We start from the raw sequence: 14147 nt of genomic DNA, 5'->3' as shown, positions 1-14147 counted from the left end.
CGACAATGTAGACTAATTAAGAAAGCAATACATGGCATTATACTCTGTAGTTTTCAGCTTTGAAGAATAGAAAAAAACAAGGAACTTAAATAACAAGTTAATTTATTTTAATTAAAATTTGAACATATAAACAAACGAGTATTTAAGTAAAATATTTTTATTGATAAACCAACATTGCCTTCCATTGCAATACATAAATGTAATGTATAGAAAGGAAACATTTAAAACAATTTGTTTTCACATATCGCCTTTCTTTGCCCGTTTTGTATCATTTTTAATATGATATAGTATATTATAATTCTCAATAATCCTGAATTGGATACAAAAATATACTAATTTCTGGTTTACTAGTCTGCCAGCAAAAAACAAATTTCAGATCATGTTCAGTATAATAACATTGTATATACATACAAAAAAAACAAAGTAATACAATAAACCATAACCTATACTAGCGTCCAATAAACAAACGCTAGTACCATCACCCTTTTGGGAAATATTTTCCCGTATGAGAAGTCAAATACAAATGTGGAGTATTACAGAGAACATTGTATACAGCTCAAGTAAACCAACAAAATAATGAGTAATCAAAACGTGATCATTGAAAATAAGTCTTATTCATGATGTCATCAACCATGTAAGACGTTTTGCATATATACATGTATAGATAAATTCACGTATTGTATCTTCTGCGACGGAGATTTATAAAGGTTTTGAGTTTAGCTATGTTTCTGATAACGTACAAGAGTTAGATAAGGCAAGCTCTGAATATGTATGTATCACAGGTAACTACCGTCATAACATAAGATAGGGAGACGGTATCTTTTGGAACAACAAATTCACATTTGTAAGGTAAACAAGGCAAAAATAATCGAAACTTATGTCCATGTTAATTTGTGACTTGCAAATACAGTTATTAAAGAGACAAAGACTAGCGATAAATGAATTCTAAAAATCTTTCATAGGCCATATTTATTTGAGCAATTGCCTTTTGCGAAGCCTACTACAACGTTAAAATCGGTATCGAAATACGCACTGAAAATACACATCTATCAAGAATACTTTGAAACAAATTAACATACATTTCATTTGAAATTCTATAATATAAAATGTATAAATGACAATTGCCTGCAATGTGGTAAACTGAAAAGAAATGTTTTAATACAGTTAGATGAGACAGATATAAAACATTCACAAATTGAAAATTTGAAAATAAAAAAATTAACATAACATAGATACAGCTATTTCCAAAGCTGACCTGTCTCTGGAGAAAGGAAACGACTTCACACATTAGCTTTTACATAAACAGAGAAACGGGTGTCATCTAGATTTCTGAACATTTCGTGGTGACAGGAAAAAGTCAAAAAAGCGATTTATACCAAAGCGCATTTCATGACCTCAAGGCTACCATTGAATTTGAAATAATGCGTCCATTTTATATGGAGATATGCATTGTAATGGTACATAAGATTACAATATAGAACAAAATAATATCAAAATGTAACCTATATTGCCCCAACATAATAACTAACAATGTCTTTGTCTTAACCTGCAGAGTACAGCAAATGAAACAACAGTCAACATTATCTCATATTATATTCCAGATAATACATCAAAATATATACAAATGCGAACTCACTATATACAATATCGTTTTCGAACTAAGTCGAAAGGCAATTTCTAGTAATCATTTTATGTTTAGAATTAGTTTTGTCCAATGTAATTGTACTGTATATGTCATGAAAATAAAAATTGAAATGTTGAAAGTAAATCATAGATACATCATGAAGCAACATTTAAATCGATTCGTTATCAACAATTTAACACAGGTCTGTTAACATGATTATCTTAATAACCATAAATCTAGCACTACATAATACACTTAAATCACAATAAGTCAATAAATGCAATAGATACATCTTATATTTGTTCATAAATTATGCCTCCGCCATTTGTTGAATTTTTTATTACAAATAATGTTGCTATAGATATGATGACAAGTCAGAGGAATGTATCTGATTACTTACATCAATTAATTAAGGTACTATAAAACCAAAGGATTCCACAAAACAAAGAAAGAAATTTCCCTGGAATGTATTTACATAAGAGCCTGGAAAATACCGATCACAGACTAGTACTGGTTTCGTATAGAAAACTGGGCCATGATTTTTAAGCATACATATATATTATATACGTATTCCACTTTAATTTCACCATCTGCCCCTTTATCAGAATACTCCTACAAATATCTGTATCAAAATTAAAGCAACTGTAATACTAGTAATGTACATGTAAGTCTACTTATTTTTGTGATAACTTTATTTCATGCTTTGGTACATTACGTACCTTAAAACTTATTCACCGAGATCAATTACACGATGTAGCAAACAAAGTTCTACTGTAAGTGTGATTATAGCAAAGTTCTACAAAAGAGCAAAATGTGAAACAAATGTACCCAAAAATAAGTTAATCATAAAGGCTATATTTGTTGGATACATCATTACATTACTGAACTTTTCTATCAATTTATTCACTCAATAATATCAAAATATTTTGCATTTAAAAATAATTTTTTCCCCTTTTTTTCTTTGTTTCTGGCTTTCTGATTGGCTTTTTCATTTTTTTGCATTCCACGATGAAAAAACTCCGGGAGTGGCGCGGAAATCCGACGTTATCGTGACGTCACAATAGAAACATGTACATTGCATATTGATTTGGCAAAAATAATCCCTTGGAAAAATCAATAGACTCGTACGATTTTTGTTTGCAAACTTTTGTGAGAATCCGCTACAGTGAGAATCCGTTACGCGGATTCACACAGTTTGCAAACAAAATTTCTTTCATCCCCCGATGAAATTAGAAAATAGCGACTTCAATGCTTAAATATAAAATTTACAATGTACATACTAATATCAATAAAATTATAACAATATTTACATGACTCCCATCAACCCCTAAACATTGTCTGATATTTACATGGCTCCGATCCCCTCCTAAACATTGTCTGATATTTACATGGCTCCGATCACCCCCGAAGTAGACAGACAAGGCTTCCCCATTATTCACACTAATCCTTGACATAAAGTGGTTTACTTATTTTTTCCACGACCATCCCCTGCATGTACATGTGGGCCTTTTAATTGTCTACGTCTCCCATGGACCCCACCAGCCCCCGATGTGTTCTGGGTTAGACTTGGGGTCCATGGGAGGGTACACACATGGTACCGCTATCTACGTCTCCCATGGCCCCCACCAGCCCCCGAGGTGTTCTGGGTTAGACCTGGGATCCATGGGAGGGTACACACATGGTACCGCTGTCTACGTCTCCCATGGCCCCCACCAGCCCCCGAGGTGTTCTGGGTTAGACCTGGGATCCATGGGAGGGTACACACATGGTACCGCTGTCTACGTCTCCCATGGCCCCCACCAGCCCCCGAGGTGTTCTGGGTTAGACCTGGGATCCATGGGAGGGTACACACATGGTACCGCTGTCTACGTCTCCCATGGCCCCCACCAGCCCCCGAGGTGTTCTGGGTTAGACCTGGGATCCATGGGAGGGTACACACATGGTACCGCTGTCTACGTCTCCCATGGCCCCCACCAGCCCCCGAGGTGTTCTGGGTTAGACCTGGGATCCATGGGAGGGTACACACATGGTACCGCTGTCTTGTTCAGTTGCTGTAACTTAAACAGCATCTTATTCACCATCTCAGGATAAACATCGGACAAGTCGGTTCTTTCTACTGGGTCCTTGGCGATATTAAATAACCATATGTTTTTCTTCTGTTTACTGGTGTCATCATCTATGTTGAAATTGTCTTCTTCAGAAGTGGGTACAGGAACCCAGGTGCTGTTACCTACATGTGTATCAAGGCACCAATTATATTAAAGTCATTATGGCAGAATAATAACAACAATAGACAAATATCTGTGGAGAATACAAAGAAATATGTACATTATTAGTTACATTGTGACGAATACACAACTATCGATCTGTAAGTTATTAAATAACGTCTTACCAGGGTTTCCAGTAATTATCTTCCAGTCCCTCCATCGGAGGGCTGCTCTAACACGGTTGTCAAAGGGACTCCCCTCGCGTTTGTCTCCAGCAGGCTTGAAGAGAGGATCAATGTTATGTAGCAGTATTTCTCTGGGACTTTTAGCTCCTTCACTGAATCAACACAAAAATTCATTTTAGCACATTTATTTATCAAAATGTCTGCGAGACATAATCGCATACTGCGTTCATATAAACAAGTTTGATTTTTCAGAGGTACTCCCTATGAGACAAGTTTGATCTATCCGAGGTACTCCTGTGCGTTTCTTCCTATTATTACTGCGTTTTATGGGAGTTCATTACTATCCACTTTTACATCAAATTCCAATGTTCATACACCGTACATAAAGAACATACAATTCAATATTTACACATTCAGTATAGGTATTCTATGCCTGATTATGAGACATAAAAACCAATGTTCAGAATTAGAATCTCCATTTTACAGACCTGATAGTTTTCCACTGATTGAACCCATCGAGAGGTTTGGTGCCGTTAAGTGAGCCTCCTGCCAGTCCTACCAATGTAGGGTACCAGTCTGTCACGTGTAAAAGTTCATGGGATACAGTTCCCTTCCTCTGTAAAGCTTTCCCGTGTACAAATCCTACCCCGTGAAGACCCCCTTCCCACAGGGACGCCTTCCATCCTCTTAACGGCCAGTTATTACCTCCGGCTAAAATCTGTCCGCCATTGTCTGAAAGCAGCATGACGTAATATTGCAATACAATTTGTTTAGAAAATACATATAATGTCATGTACTGTGACAAATAAACTTAAAGCGTGCTTCTTCGTTAATTAGTTATCATGTATTCAGTGGTTTTATATACAGTATATCGTAGTGACTGTCAGGAAATAAGTTTAACAACCTGTAGAGAAGACCATGACGGTATCGTCCCACATGCCGTTGGCCTGGAATGCTGTTGTGATGTTCCCTATTGCCTCGTCCATAGCCGCTACCATACCTGGATATGGTAAAAGGACATCGTACTACACGCGTTATCATATATAACTTGGTAATTCTAGTGACATCTATAAGTATAACTGTAGCGGTTATTAAGATTCATTTGAGGTGATTGCAGTGTAAGCTTCAGAAAATCATGACATTGATTGTTATTAACAAATCACTAAATTAGTAAAAATCTGGTGAGTACGTAAGATTATGTTTTATAAATGTTTTTTTCTGTGTAATGATAACTTTAACAGGTTGCGTTAGAATCGGTAGTGTCTTCAAATCTAATAAAATGTCATTCACGTAGTCATTCACGTAATTCACGTAGTCATTCAAGTAGTCATTCACGTGTCTATATTATTTCTTTAGAGTATCAGGCGCTGTAGCTACTCCAAACAGAACCCAAGTTGACCTTCAATGAAATCAAGGAAACTGAGGTCAACAATGAGCATGTTTCAACCGATGGAATAACTTTAGTATCTCTGAGGAACTGACCTGCATATGTTCTCCTGTTGTGGTTTTTGATGTGAGCATATTTATCGGTGTACCTAGACGGAACTTCTAACGGGGCGTGGACAGCTTGGAAAGCTAGGTACATAAACATCGGCTGGAAAGACGAGATTACATTTGTAAATCAGTTCTTTACTAGATTATCATACATCTGTGTGCACAGCTTTGATATTTACGATCATAAAGCACTCAGAACTAAACAAATAGAAATAAAATGTTTCACAAAATCTTAATAATTCAAAACAACTTTCAAGTAACAATCAGAGCCAGTATTGAGTAAAATCTAACTTATTTTGTAGATAAATACGATGAGTAATCAAAACTGTTTTTAATGAAGTTATATTACCAATTAACGTAGTTCATAATGAATACTTAAGATAACAATGTGTCCATATTGTGCATCGAGTTCATATTTCAGTTTGGTATTTCGTCTCAAATTGAGAACTGTCACACACAAAAATAATCAGCTATATATTTATTATAAAACAACGGAGAGTGATAAAACATTCGATCAGGGGCAGGGTTGGATTGATCACATGACAATGCGATCCCATGAGTGTACTAGCTACATATGTACATGTACTTAAGATCTAGTTGCACGAGACCAAGACTTGACCTTGGCCAACAGCTGGACTTGACCTTGACCAACAGCTGGTGTTTATGTGTCATGTGAAGATGATTGTTAGGGGTTATATAGATTCTGTTTAAATGACTATATACCAGCAATCATATAACGTACATTTATGAATCACTGCACGGATAAATAAGAATTTTACATGTACCTTCTATCTGGAGAGATATCTGTACAGTCAATGACCATGACATTAGATATATAGTACCCTGTATAAGTACCTTAGTTGAGTTGTAATTGTTGACTAAGTCTATTACACGCTTGCTGTACATTTCCGTCGAGTATTCGTTTGGATTGGGTTCGATAGGCTTGAAATCATCTCGTAAATCTTTCCCACACATGTTACGTCCAGAACAGCGTGACTTTGTATAATAGTCTTCACTTCCAGTCAAATAGCCTTTTTAAATATAAAAAACAACTGATATTGTATAGCCGTAAATATTAACTAAAAGTGAGGAAATATATTTCTCAATATTTCTCAATCATAGCAATGCCCAGCAAATATCATCCAAACAAAAGTGTATGGCTATACGGTAATTTATTCATAATAATAACTTTTTTGTGCAATTGATATATACATCAGTATAACAACTTAAACTGAAAGTCCATGGCCAATGACGGATCAGTTGATTTAATTTTGAATTCCATCCTTCCCTTCATGCTTACTGTATCCATTACCTGTAAGACGAACTCACGCTCAAAGTCCAGAAAAACGGAAAAGGAACATACATAGGTCAGTGTTTTGAAATGACTAGTATTCCAAGAGACATGTTTTTCTGTTAAGATTAATCACATGTGCTTAAGGATTCTGTATCCTCATTTCCATCTATCTTAACTTTTCAACAAAACCTCTTCGTGATTTTTAAAGTAATATCTATCAAACATCTTTTGTTCCAACACTATCGAAATATATATTTAAAAGCGTATTATTGTTTCATGGTATCATAAATCATTCCTAACCGAGCTTTTGTCAGAAATAATATCTCGTTTGACTTATAGCACAATTTAATTTCATAGATATTTGTTTTCGAATTGGCCTTACAAGCCACAGAAAGGCTGTGCTAGTATTTGTTTTCGAGACGGAATATCAATTTTGTTATGATTCAAAATCTATGGTATCAACCTGATATTTCGTTTCTTCGAATTTTGTTCACCTTTGCCCAAACTACAAAGTACCTCCCGGTATTTTTAAATGAATTGCAGTTTTTAAATTGCATTATCAGACGAGATCATCACATTTACGTTGAGCCATATGTATCAGTACTTTTTATGTATGAATATTGTAATACTCACCGTAGAATGTATCAAATCCCCTGTTGTTGGGAAGATACTCCTCTTTATAGAAGCCTAGGTGCCATTTGCCGACAGCATGTGTGGAGTATCCAGACTCCCTCATCTTGTCTGCGAGAGTCGGGCTGTCCCTCGGTAAGGCGTTAGGCTGAGGCGCCCAGATTATACCATGTTGAAGCCCGGTGTGGATCTGTAAATTAACGTTTTCCAGATAAGAGAAATTTGATCTTCCTTTAACACATTGCAGTCTAGAAGGACGTATCTATACCACATCACATGAAAGTTCCTGGGAAAGGGCTAAACTCTCTAACGACGTGGAGCAGCGATACCAACATCTGTATTCGGTGCGTCTCTACCCAATCTAATTAAAATTCGATGTTCATTATCTACTCCGTATACTCCGTATGAACGGAGTATACGGAGTAGATAATGAACATCGAATTTTAATTAGATTGGTCTCTACCATACTTCTGGAGACATATAATGACTATACAAGGAGATGCCACTTGACAACGAAGACGAGAACAAGAATGTCTCGGAAGACAGACGACATCTGGAAAATACTGGAACAAGAACTTTACAGCTGGCAAGCAAAATATGTTGTTTTGTGAAAATGCACCTTAAGTAAAATACATGGGATACAAAGAAACAGTCTTAGACCAGTGACAGAAGATACAAGACATGCCATGAATTCACCTGCAAGAACGCAACGTGACACAGACAAAGAGTCTACCAAACAATAACAATGTGTACAAAGGCAGTGCACAAGCAGATGTTACCCTAGACCCGAGGACTTCACAGACTACCGTCAGCAAGAATACCCTAGTACCGAGGATCACAGTCAGCAAGAATACCCTTGTACCGCGGATCACAGTCAGCAAGAATACCCTAGTACCGCGGATCACAGTCAGCAAGAATACCCTAGTACCATGGATCACAGTCAGCAAGAATACCCTAGTACCATGGATCACAGTCAGCAAGAATACCCTAGTACACAGGACTTCACAGCCTACGGTCAGCAAGAATATCCTACCACCTAGGATTCCACAGTTATCAGCAAGCAGCGGTTCGGAGAAAGTATTGTCGAGAAGGAAACATAAAAGATGAAAGCTCCGAAAGACAACGCTCTATAGAAGGTTAGTATATATGAACGTACGAGTTTTATTGGGTATAAGTCATTGTGATCCGTTCGTCGTCGTGATGATTCGTCGTTGTGATGAAGAAGAGAAACGTCACCATAGGGGCAGTCTAAGAGGTTGCCTCTCAAGAAGTTCAGAAACGCAAAGAGGTAAAGCCAGATGATAAGCCCAGGAAACAACATAAATTGCAAACCAATAACAATTCATTGTTAGTAGCAGTGTTGGAATGAAAGAGATCAGAGACACTACAGTGCCGGAGAAAATAACTAGAAGAACATCTGGAGGTGACCAATGAATAGGAAAACAGGAGGGAAGCCTTTATATCAAATTACAGGATCCCGCCGCCGTACATGTTCCAGACAGACAAATGTATGTAACGCAGCCAAAATTGACAGAGGTAACAGAAGTTATGAAGAATGCAAAGGCCCAAGATCTATATAAACTTTTGAAATCAATATATATGTAGTTTGAAACAGAGGGAAGAAAACCAGATGAGCGAGCTATAGGAGGCTGCTCTATTGGAGATGAAGAAAATTCTCCTGGGTTAGACTGTTTGGGGCAATTTAGTTTCGGGAATGACAGCAAATCATGATGCATGTGAAGACCTAAGCAGGAAAAAACCAGGCGCCGTTTTTGTTTTTCTTTGGAGGGGGTGTTTTTCAATTCTATTTGTGAGAAAATACATGTAAGTGTGTTAATTAAGGCAACTTCTAAGGGAAACTAAGGTAAAAAATTAAGGCAAATGCTTATGCCACCATTCCACACTAGATCTTAACCAGTACCACATCCTGAAACGGAAATCATTCGCGGCTACTTAAAATGCATACAGCTGTGATTTGCTTAAATGACTATGTACCATCATGACAAAAGGAAATTCTTTAAATGACTATGTACCATCATAACAAAAGGAAATTTATATATTCATACAGGATAAGAAACGACAAGAGCTCAGCTGTCTATATAAAACATAAGACAACCGTCGGACAAGGAATTTGTCGATGACCTGAGGATCAACACAAGAAACTAAAATTGGCTGATACAAATTAAAGATGCTCCACCGCCGACAGAGCTCAAATGATATTCTTCATTTGAACTATAATTAGTGTTTAATCGTGTATACATATGCCTAATTAACACAAAAAATAATACAACATAATTTATTTCGCCTTTGGTGACTGCGCAATCAGTACTTCATTCCATATAGGATATAGTGCCACGGAATTTTTTCGGGATGCAATTAATTATTTTTCATATTTTTAACATGAATCAAAATTAAAAGCTCAAACTTTTTAACGGTGGTAATGGTGTAAAGTAAGTAACTTTTGTTACTGAAGAAAGTACTAAATCGTCTCCTCCTGTTTTTAATAGTGAAAAAATACCATTTGTCAGCGGTGGAGCATCTTTAATATTAGAGGATACAGTATCAAAAGGCTCGAATGAAATTCAAAACAACAAAATCGTGGCGCCTGTTATCGAAAAAGGGTCATATAGCGAGACAATTACACTTCTCGTTCTGTTCAAGAAGAGCAAATTCCATTAATAGTGGTCAAGTCTACATGTATCAGTTGCCTGGGGGAATGGTATGGCGAGAACAGCAAGGTAGAACAGTAAATTTGCATAGTACCAAGAACTTTTGGCAAGACAGGTCTACCAGGACAGGTCAATGCCAGGATACTCCCCCAAGACGTCTGCCAAGGATATCCCAATATGAGATTTCTCTACCAACAGTAAATGGACTTGAGAGAGATGAATAAATAAATATCACAGAAAATGGCTACAATGTAGGTGTGTCTTTGTTCTTCTCGTCAACATGCCATTACAGTCAGACATAAACGTTGATGGCTGAGTTCAAGACGGTAGAGGCAAGACTTTTCATGACACGTAAATACTTAATACGTAAGAAAGTAAGTAAGACAAACAGATATAAAAAGAATCAAGAACAAAAGGATGGTTACCGAGCAACGCGGGACAACAAGCAACTTTACCAACTATGGCATTTTAGAATACCCTGGAAACTGAGAGGTGAGTGTGAATCTAAGAGGTCATAGACTCTCCGGAAGTGTTGTAAACAGTATAACTATACATGTACCAAATATAGTGGTGCTATCTCCTAGTAAGAATAAACAGTAATTGTGGGACGAACTGTGTCTTGGGAGACAAAGTGTGAATCGGTCCATGATCGGAAACCCTAAACAAGCTGAGTTAACAAAAGAGTGTCGAAGGAAGGACTGTCTGACATTCAACTTCCATTTTGAGGTAGGATGTCAAAGATTCCGATTCAGCCGCGATCGTGATGGGGGAATTTTGGGGTAATTGGTATCACAGGGATTGAAGGAGAGGGTTGTGGAGGAGGCGCTGATTGAGACATCATTCCAGTCCAACAGATACCTAGGACGAGAGAAGCTGGAAGTCGACCATCAGAGGGTGGTCACAACCTATACTAGTTACCCAACTTTTTGGTTTAACCTGTGGTGACATTGACTGAATGAAGAACATTGTGTTTGTGATTATTTCATTCATGCGACAACGTTTCATTCCAACATGCTACAGACCTTACATTATTCGTATTTCCACATTATCGTACATCAGGTATGTTTGCTTAACATTCATTCATTGCAAAAAATATATAAGAGCTATTTAGATTGTTTACCCCAAGACTTCTTTGATATTTGGCAAAGGTGTAACAATGATATGCTCTAGATCTCCAGACTCCATCCATACATGTACAAGACATCTTGGTTATTAAAGAGAAGTATGAAAACATTAAGATAGACAGACATCACGATATAATATGTTGAGCCTTGGCTATGTAAAACTAAAATTTAAACAATGACTCTTATGTACAATGTACTGCATGTACAAATCTATTGACACTTTGTATATATATATAATGTATTGTACAATTAGCTGCAATGACGTGGCTCTGAACGACGGATGGGTTCTGACAGATGGTATAGAATGGACAGACGGAGTTGGGGCAGGGTATGATTATTCGTTCTAATGTCCATTGAGTTCATTTAAAATTTGTGTGTACATATATATGTACATGTACAGTACAGGCCAAGTTGACGGGCGCTTGTCCACTCGTCCATCGACTGAGTGGACAGGACTGTCCACTACAATCCATTACTGTCCCTTAAATACAGTGATCCACTGTATTGGGTGACGTGGGCATCCATTTATTTAGGATATATCCACGCGATACAGTGGGTCGTGACGGTCCACCGTATAGAGTGGAAGTCTAATGCACGATACGCTATACCAGGGGAAAAAAGTTGATGATACCTATAATATTGATGCAGTTGTTTGACGATGTCCAGATGAAATAGAGTGGACACATACATTTGTACATGTATACATCAGCCTGATCGTCACAATAAAATGTATTATTGTATACAAGTATAAATACCTGGTATCTGCCAGACATCAGTTGACTCCTTGTTGGTGTACAAATAGGTTGTACATAGTAATTTTCAAGACATCAGTTGACTCCTTGTTGGTGTACAAATAGGTTGTACATAGTAATTTTCAAGTCTGACTCCCTCTCCGGACAACTTGTCCAAGTTCGGTGTCCGGATTTCAGATCCGTGATAACCAATGTCATTGTATCCGTAATCGTCGGCCAACACAAACAAAATGTGAGGTGGCTTTGCTTCAACTATATTCGCAAAATGCGAACTTATCACAAACAGAATAACATGAAATACACGCTGAACGGTCATTGTATTCTTGTACGTCTTCTACACCCGCTACCACATTTGTTATTTACTGCAAATCGAAACTACAACTCGTGACCAACCGGAAGTTGTAATTTCACGGATTACGGATTGAGAAGGTTATAAATACGTGTTCCTCCGGGTCCGTGAAAGCGTCCAAGTGATCCCGATTATTATATGCTAAGTATACAAAAATGGAGGAGGAGAAGGAACAACCCCGGGATATCTTTCCGAATTCCCCTGACGAGGACCCTACAGACTTGGCGAGGAAGGCTGGAAAGGTAGCTATCAATAACAGGAAACCTTCTCGTTATTTAAATAACGCATTTCTTATATTTTTTACTGAAAACTGTTGGAATCATCAATATCAGTGTAATTCAGGAAACCATATCTCGTAATTTAAAATATGGATATTGTTGTAACCAGTTTTAACGTTACATGTCATTTCTAATATATTTTTACTGAACACAATCAACCGGTTGGGACCAATATGGCTGTCTTTGCAGTAGTAGAGGGATAAGAATGAAGTACATGTACACAGTATCAGTGTAGATCGATATTGGCTTGCTGGTCCGAACTTATCAATTTATAAATCATATTTTCAATTGTTAGTATCATCGCCAATAATTTGTAAATATGAATATTGTTGTCACCAGTTTAATTTCAGTTACATGTCTGCGTATAACTGCAAAGAGACTGTAAATATTAGATTTAGCAGGTTGGGCACAACCCTGCATATGGGTAACAGTTACCCATTTGAGTAACGGTTACCTGTTTGAGTAATCAATAAGTTACCCAAATGAGGAATATTTTGTAAGAATTTGTTTTTGAATTTTTTTTTATCAAAAAGGGCGTAATAATTTTGACATGGCACCATTACTAACATAATATAGTACTGTACTATTTTTCTATATTTTCTATTGTGTTTCTCTATATTCTGTAGTATTTGTCTATACATAATTATTTAGTGCTTTTCTATAGCGCATCTATCTGTTGACAGCTGGTAATTAGATGGGGAACACGCTGGACCCTTAATCCGTGAAGTAATTAATTATCCATGGCCGTGGCACTTATCGTCTGCGGGGCTCCCTCAATTTTATTGCCCCCCCTATTTGAGAGGTATTAATCGCCTCCCATCCCCATTATCTATAACAAATGGCTACATCAGTCTGGAAAATCTGCCAGTGTCCACAACTATATTACACACTGTCAACATTTACTTGTGGCTAATCGTTTTTCTAAGTGTTATGTTTTAGTGTTATTGTCAATTTTGGTAACCAGAGCCCACCGCTCCTGCAAAGGAGCGGGGTGCTCCTGCAGCGCTCCTGCGCTCCTGCAGGCTCCTGCAGGGCTCATGTAGCGCTCCTGAAGGGCTCCTGCATGTTTGGTATAAAAGGGGCACGAAACTGAAGCTCGAGGAGTTCAGGTGTTAGCTGGGTTAAATGACGGAGTTCAAGTGTTAGCTAGTTTGGATTATTGTTCAAGTGCACGTTTCTATGCTAGAGAGAGCGGAGTGGTGATCCTGTGAACTGTAACTGTATCCTGTAAATGCTATTGTTGTTGAATACACATGGAACTTTATTACGGCGTTGAATTGTGTTTTACTCGACGACCCACTCTAGATCTATCTTAATCAAAACTCGGGTATTGTGGCGGGTGCCTGACGTTACCCTAGAAGGCATCTACCGAGGGCTGAGGGCTTGGAATATACGTTTACACGTAACTCCCGCAGTTTTTCTCTACAGTACATTATTAATCAAAATGGGACAAACTTCATTGTCTCAATTTCTGTATCTGTATCTGTATGTGTTTCGTCGTAGATCCCGTTGACCGGTTTTTCACGACGTGAGAGAGTGCC

At 37.5% G+C, this 14147-nt stretch overlaps 2 protein-coding genes across 4 annotated transcripts in view; one reads left to right on the top strand and one right to left on the bottom strand.

Annotated features, from left to right (window-relative positions):
- Positions 1-249: 249 nt before the first annotated feature.
- Positions 250-14147, bottom strand: part of LOC138320428 (arylsulfatase J-like) — a 16468-nt gene continuing 2570 nt past the window's right edge. Inside the window, exons 1-9 of one of the 2 annotated variants that reach the window (XM_069263384.1) lie at positions 12085-12295; positions 11983-12029; positions 7438-7624; positions 6366-6541; positions 5499-5610; positions 4921-5016; positions 4505-4748; positions 4017-4168; positions 250-3854 (exon numbers count right to left, since the gene is read on the bottom strand). In XM_069263384.1, the coding sequence (XP_069119485.1) occupies positions 3577-3854; positions 4017-4168; positions 4505-4748; positions 4921-5016; positions 5499-5610; positions 6366-6541; positions 7438-7624; positions 11983-12029; positions 12085-12295 (1503 nt within the window). In that variant the 3' untranslated portion in view covers positions 250-3576. Of the gene's footprint in view, positions 3855-4016; positions 4169-4504; positions 4749-4920; positions 5017-5498; positions 5611-6365; positions 6542-7437; positions 7625-11982; positions 12030-12084; positions 12296-14147 lie in introns of those variants that run through there. The other variant, XM_069263385.1, reaches the window with a different exon arrangement.
- LOC138320429 (sorting nexin-4-like) overlaps positions 12427-14147 on the top strand; it is a 20232-nt gene continuing 18511 nt past the window's right edge. For both annotated transcript variants that reach the window (XM_069263388.1, XM_069263387.1), the window contains exon 1: positions 12427-12570. In XM_069263388.1, the coding sequence (XP_069119489.1) occupies positions 12484-12570 (87 nt within the window). In that variant the 5' untranslated portion in view covers positions 12427-12483. The remainder of the gene's footprint in view (positions 12571-14147) is intronic.

The sequence above is a fragment of the Argopecten irradians genome, chromosome 4, assembly GCF_041381155.1.
Source record: "Argopecten irradians isolate NY chromosome 4, Ai_NY, whole genome shotgun sequence".
Taxonomy (NCBI): Eukaryota; Metazoa; Mollusca; class Bivalvia; order Pectinida; family Pectinidae; genus Argopecten; species Argopecten irradians.
This window is presented reverse-complemented; position numbering and strand designations above follow the sequence as displayed.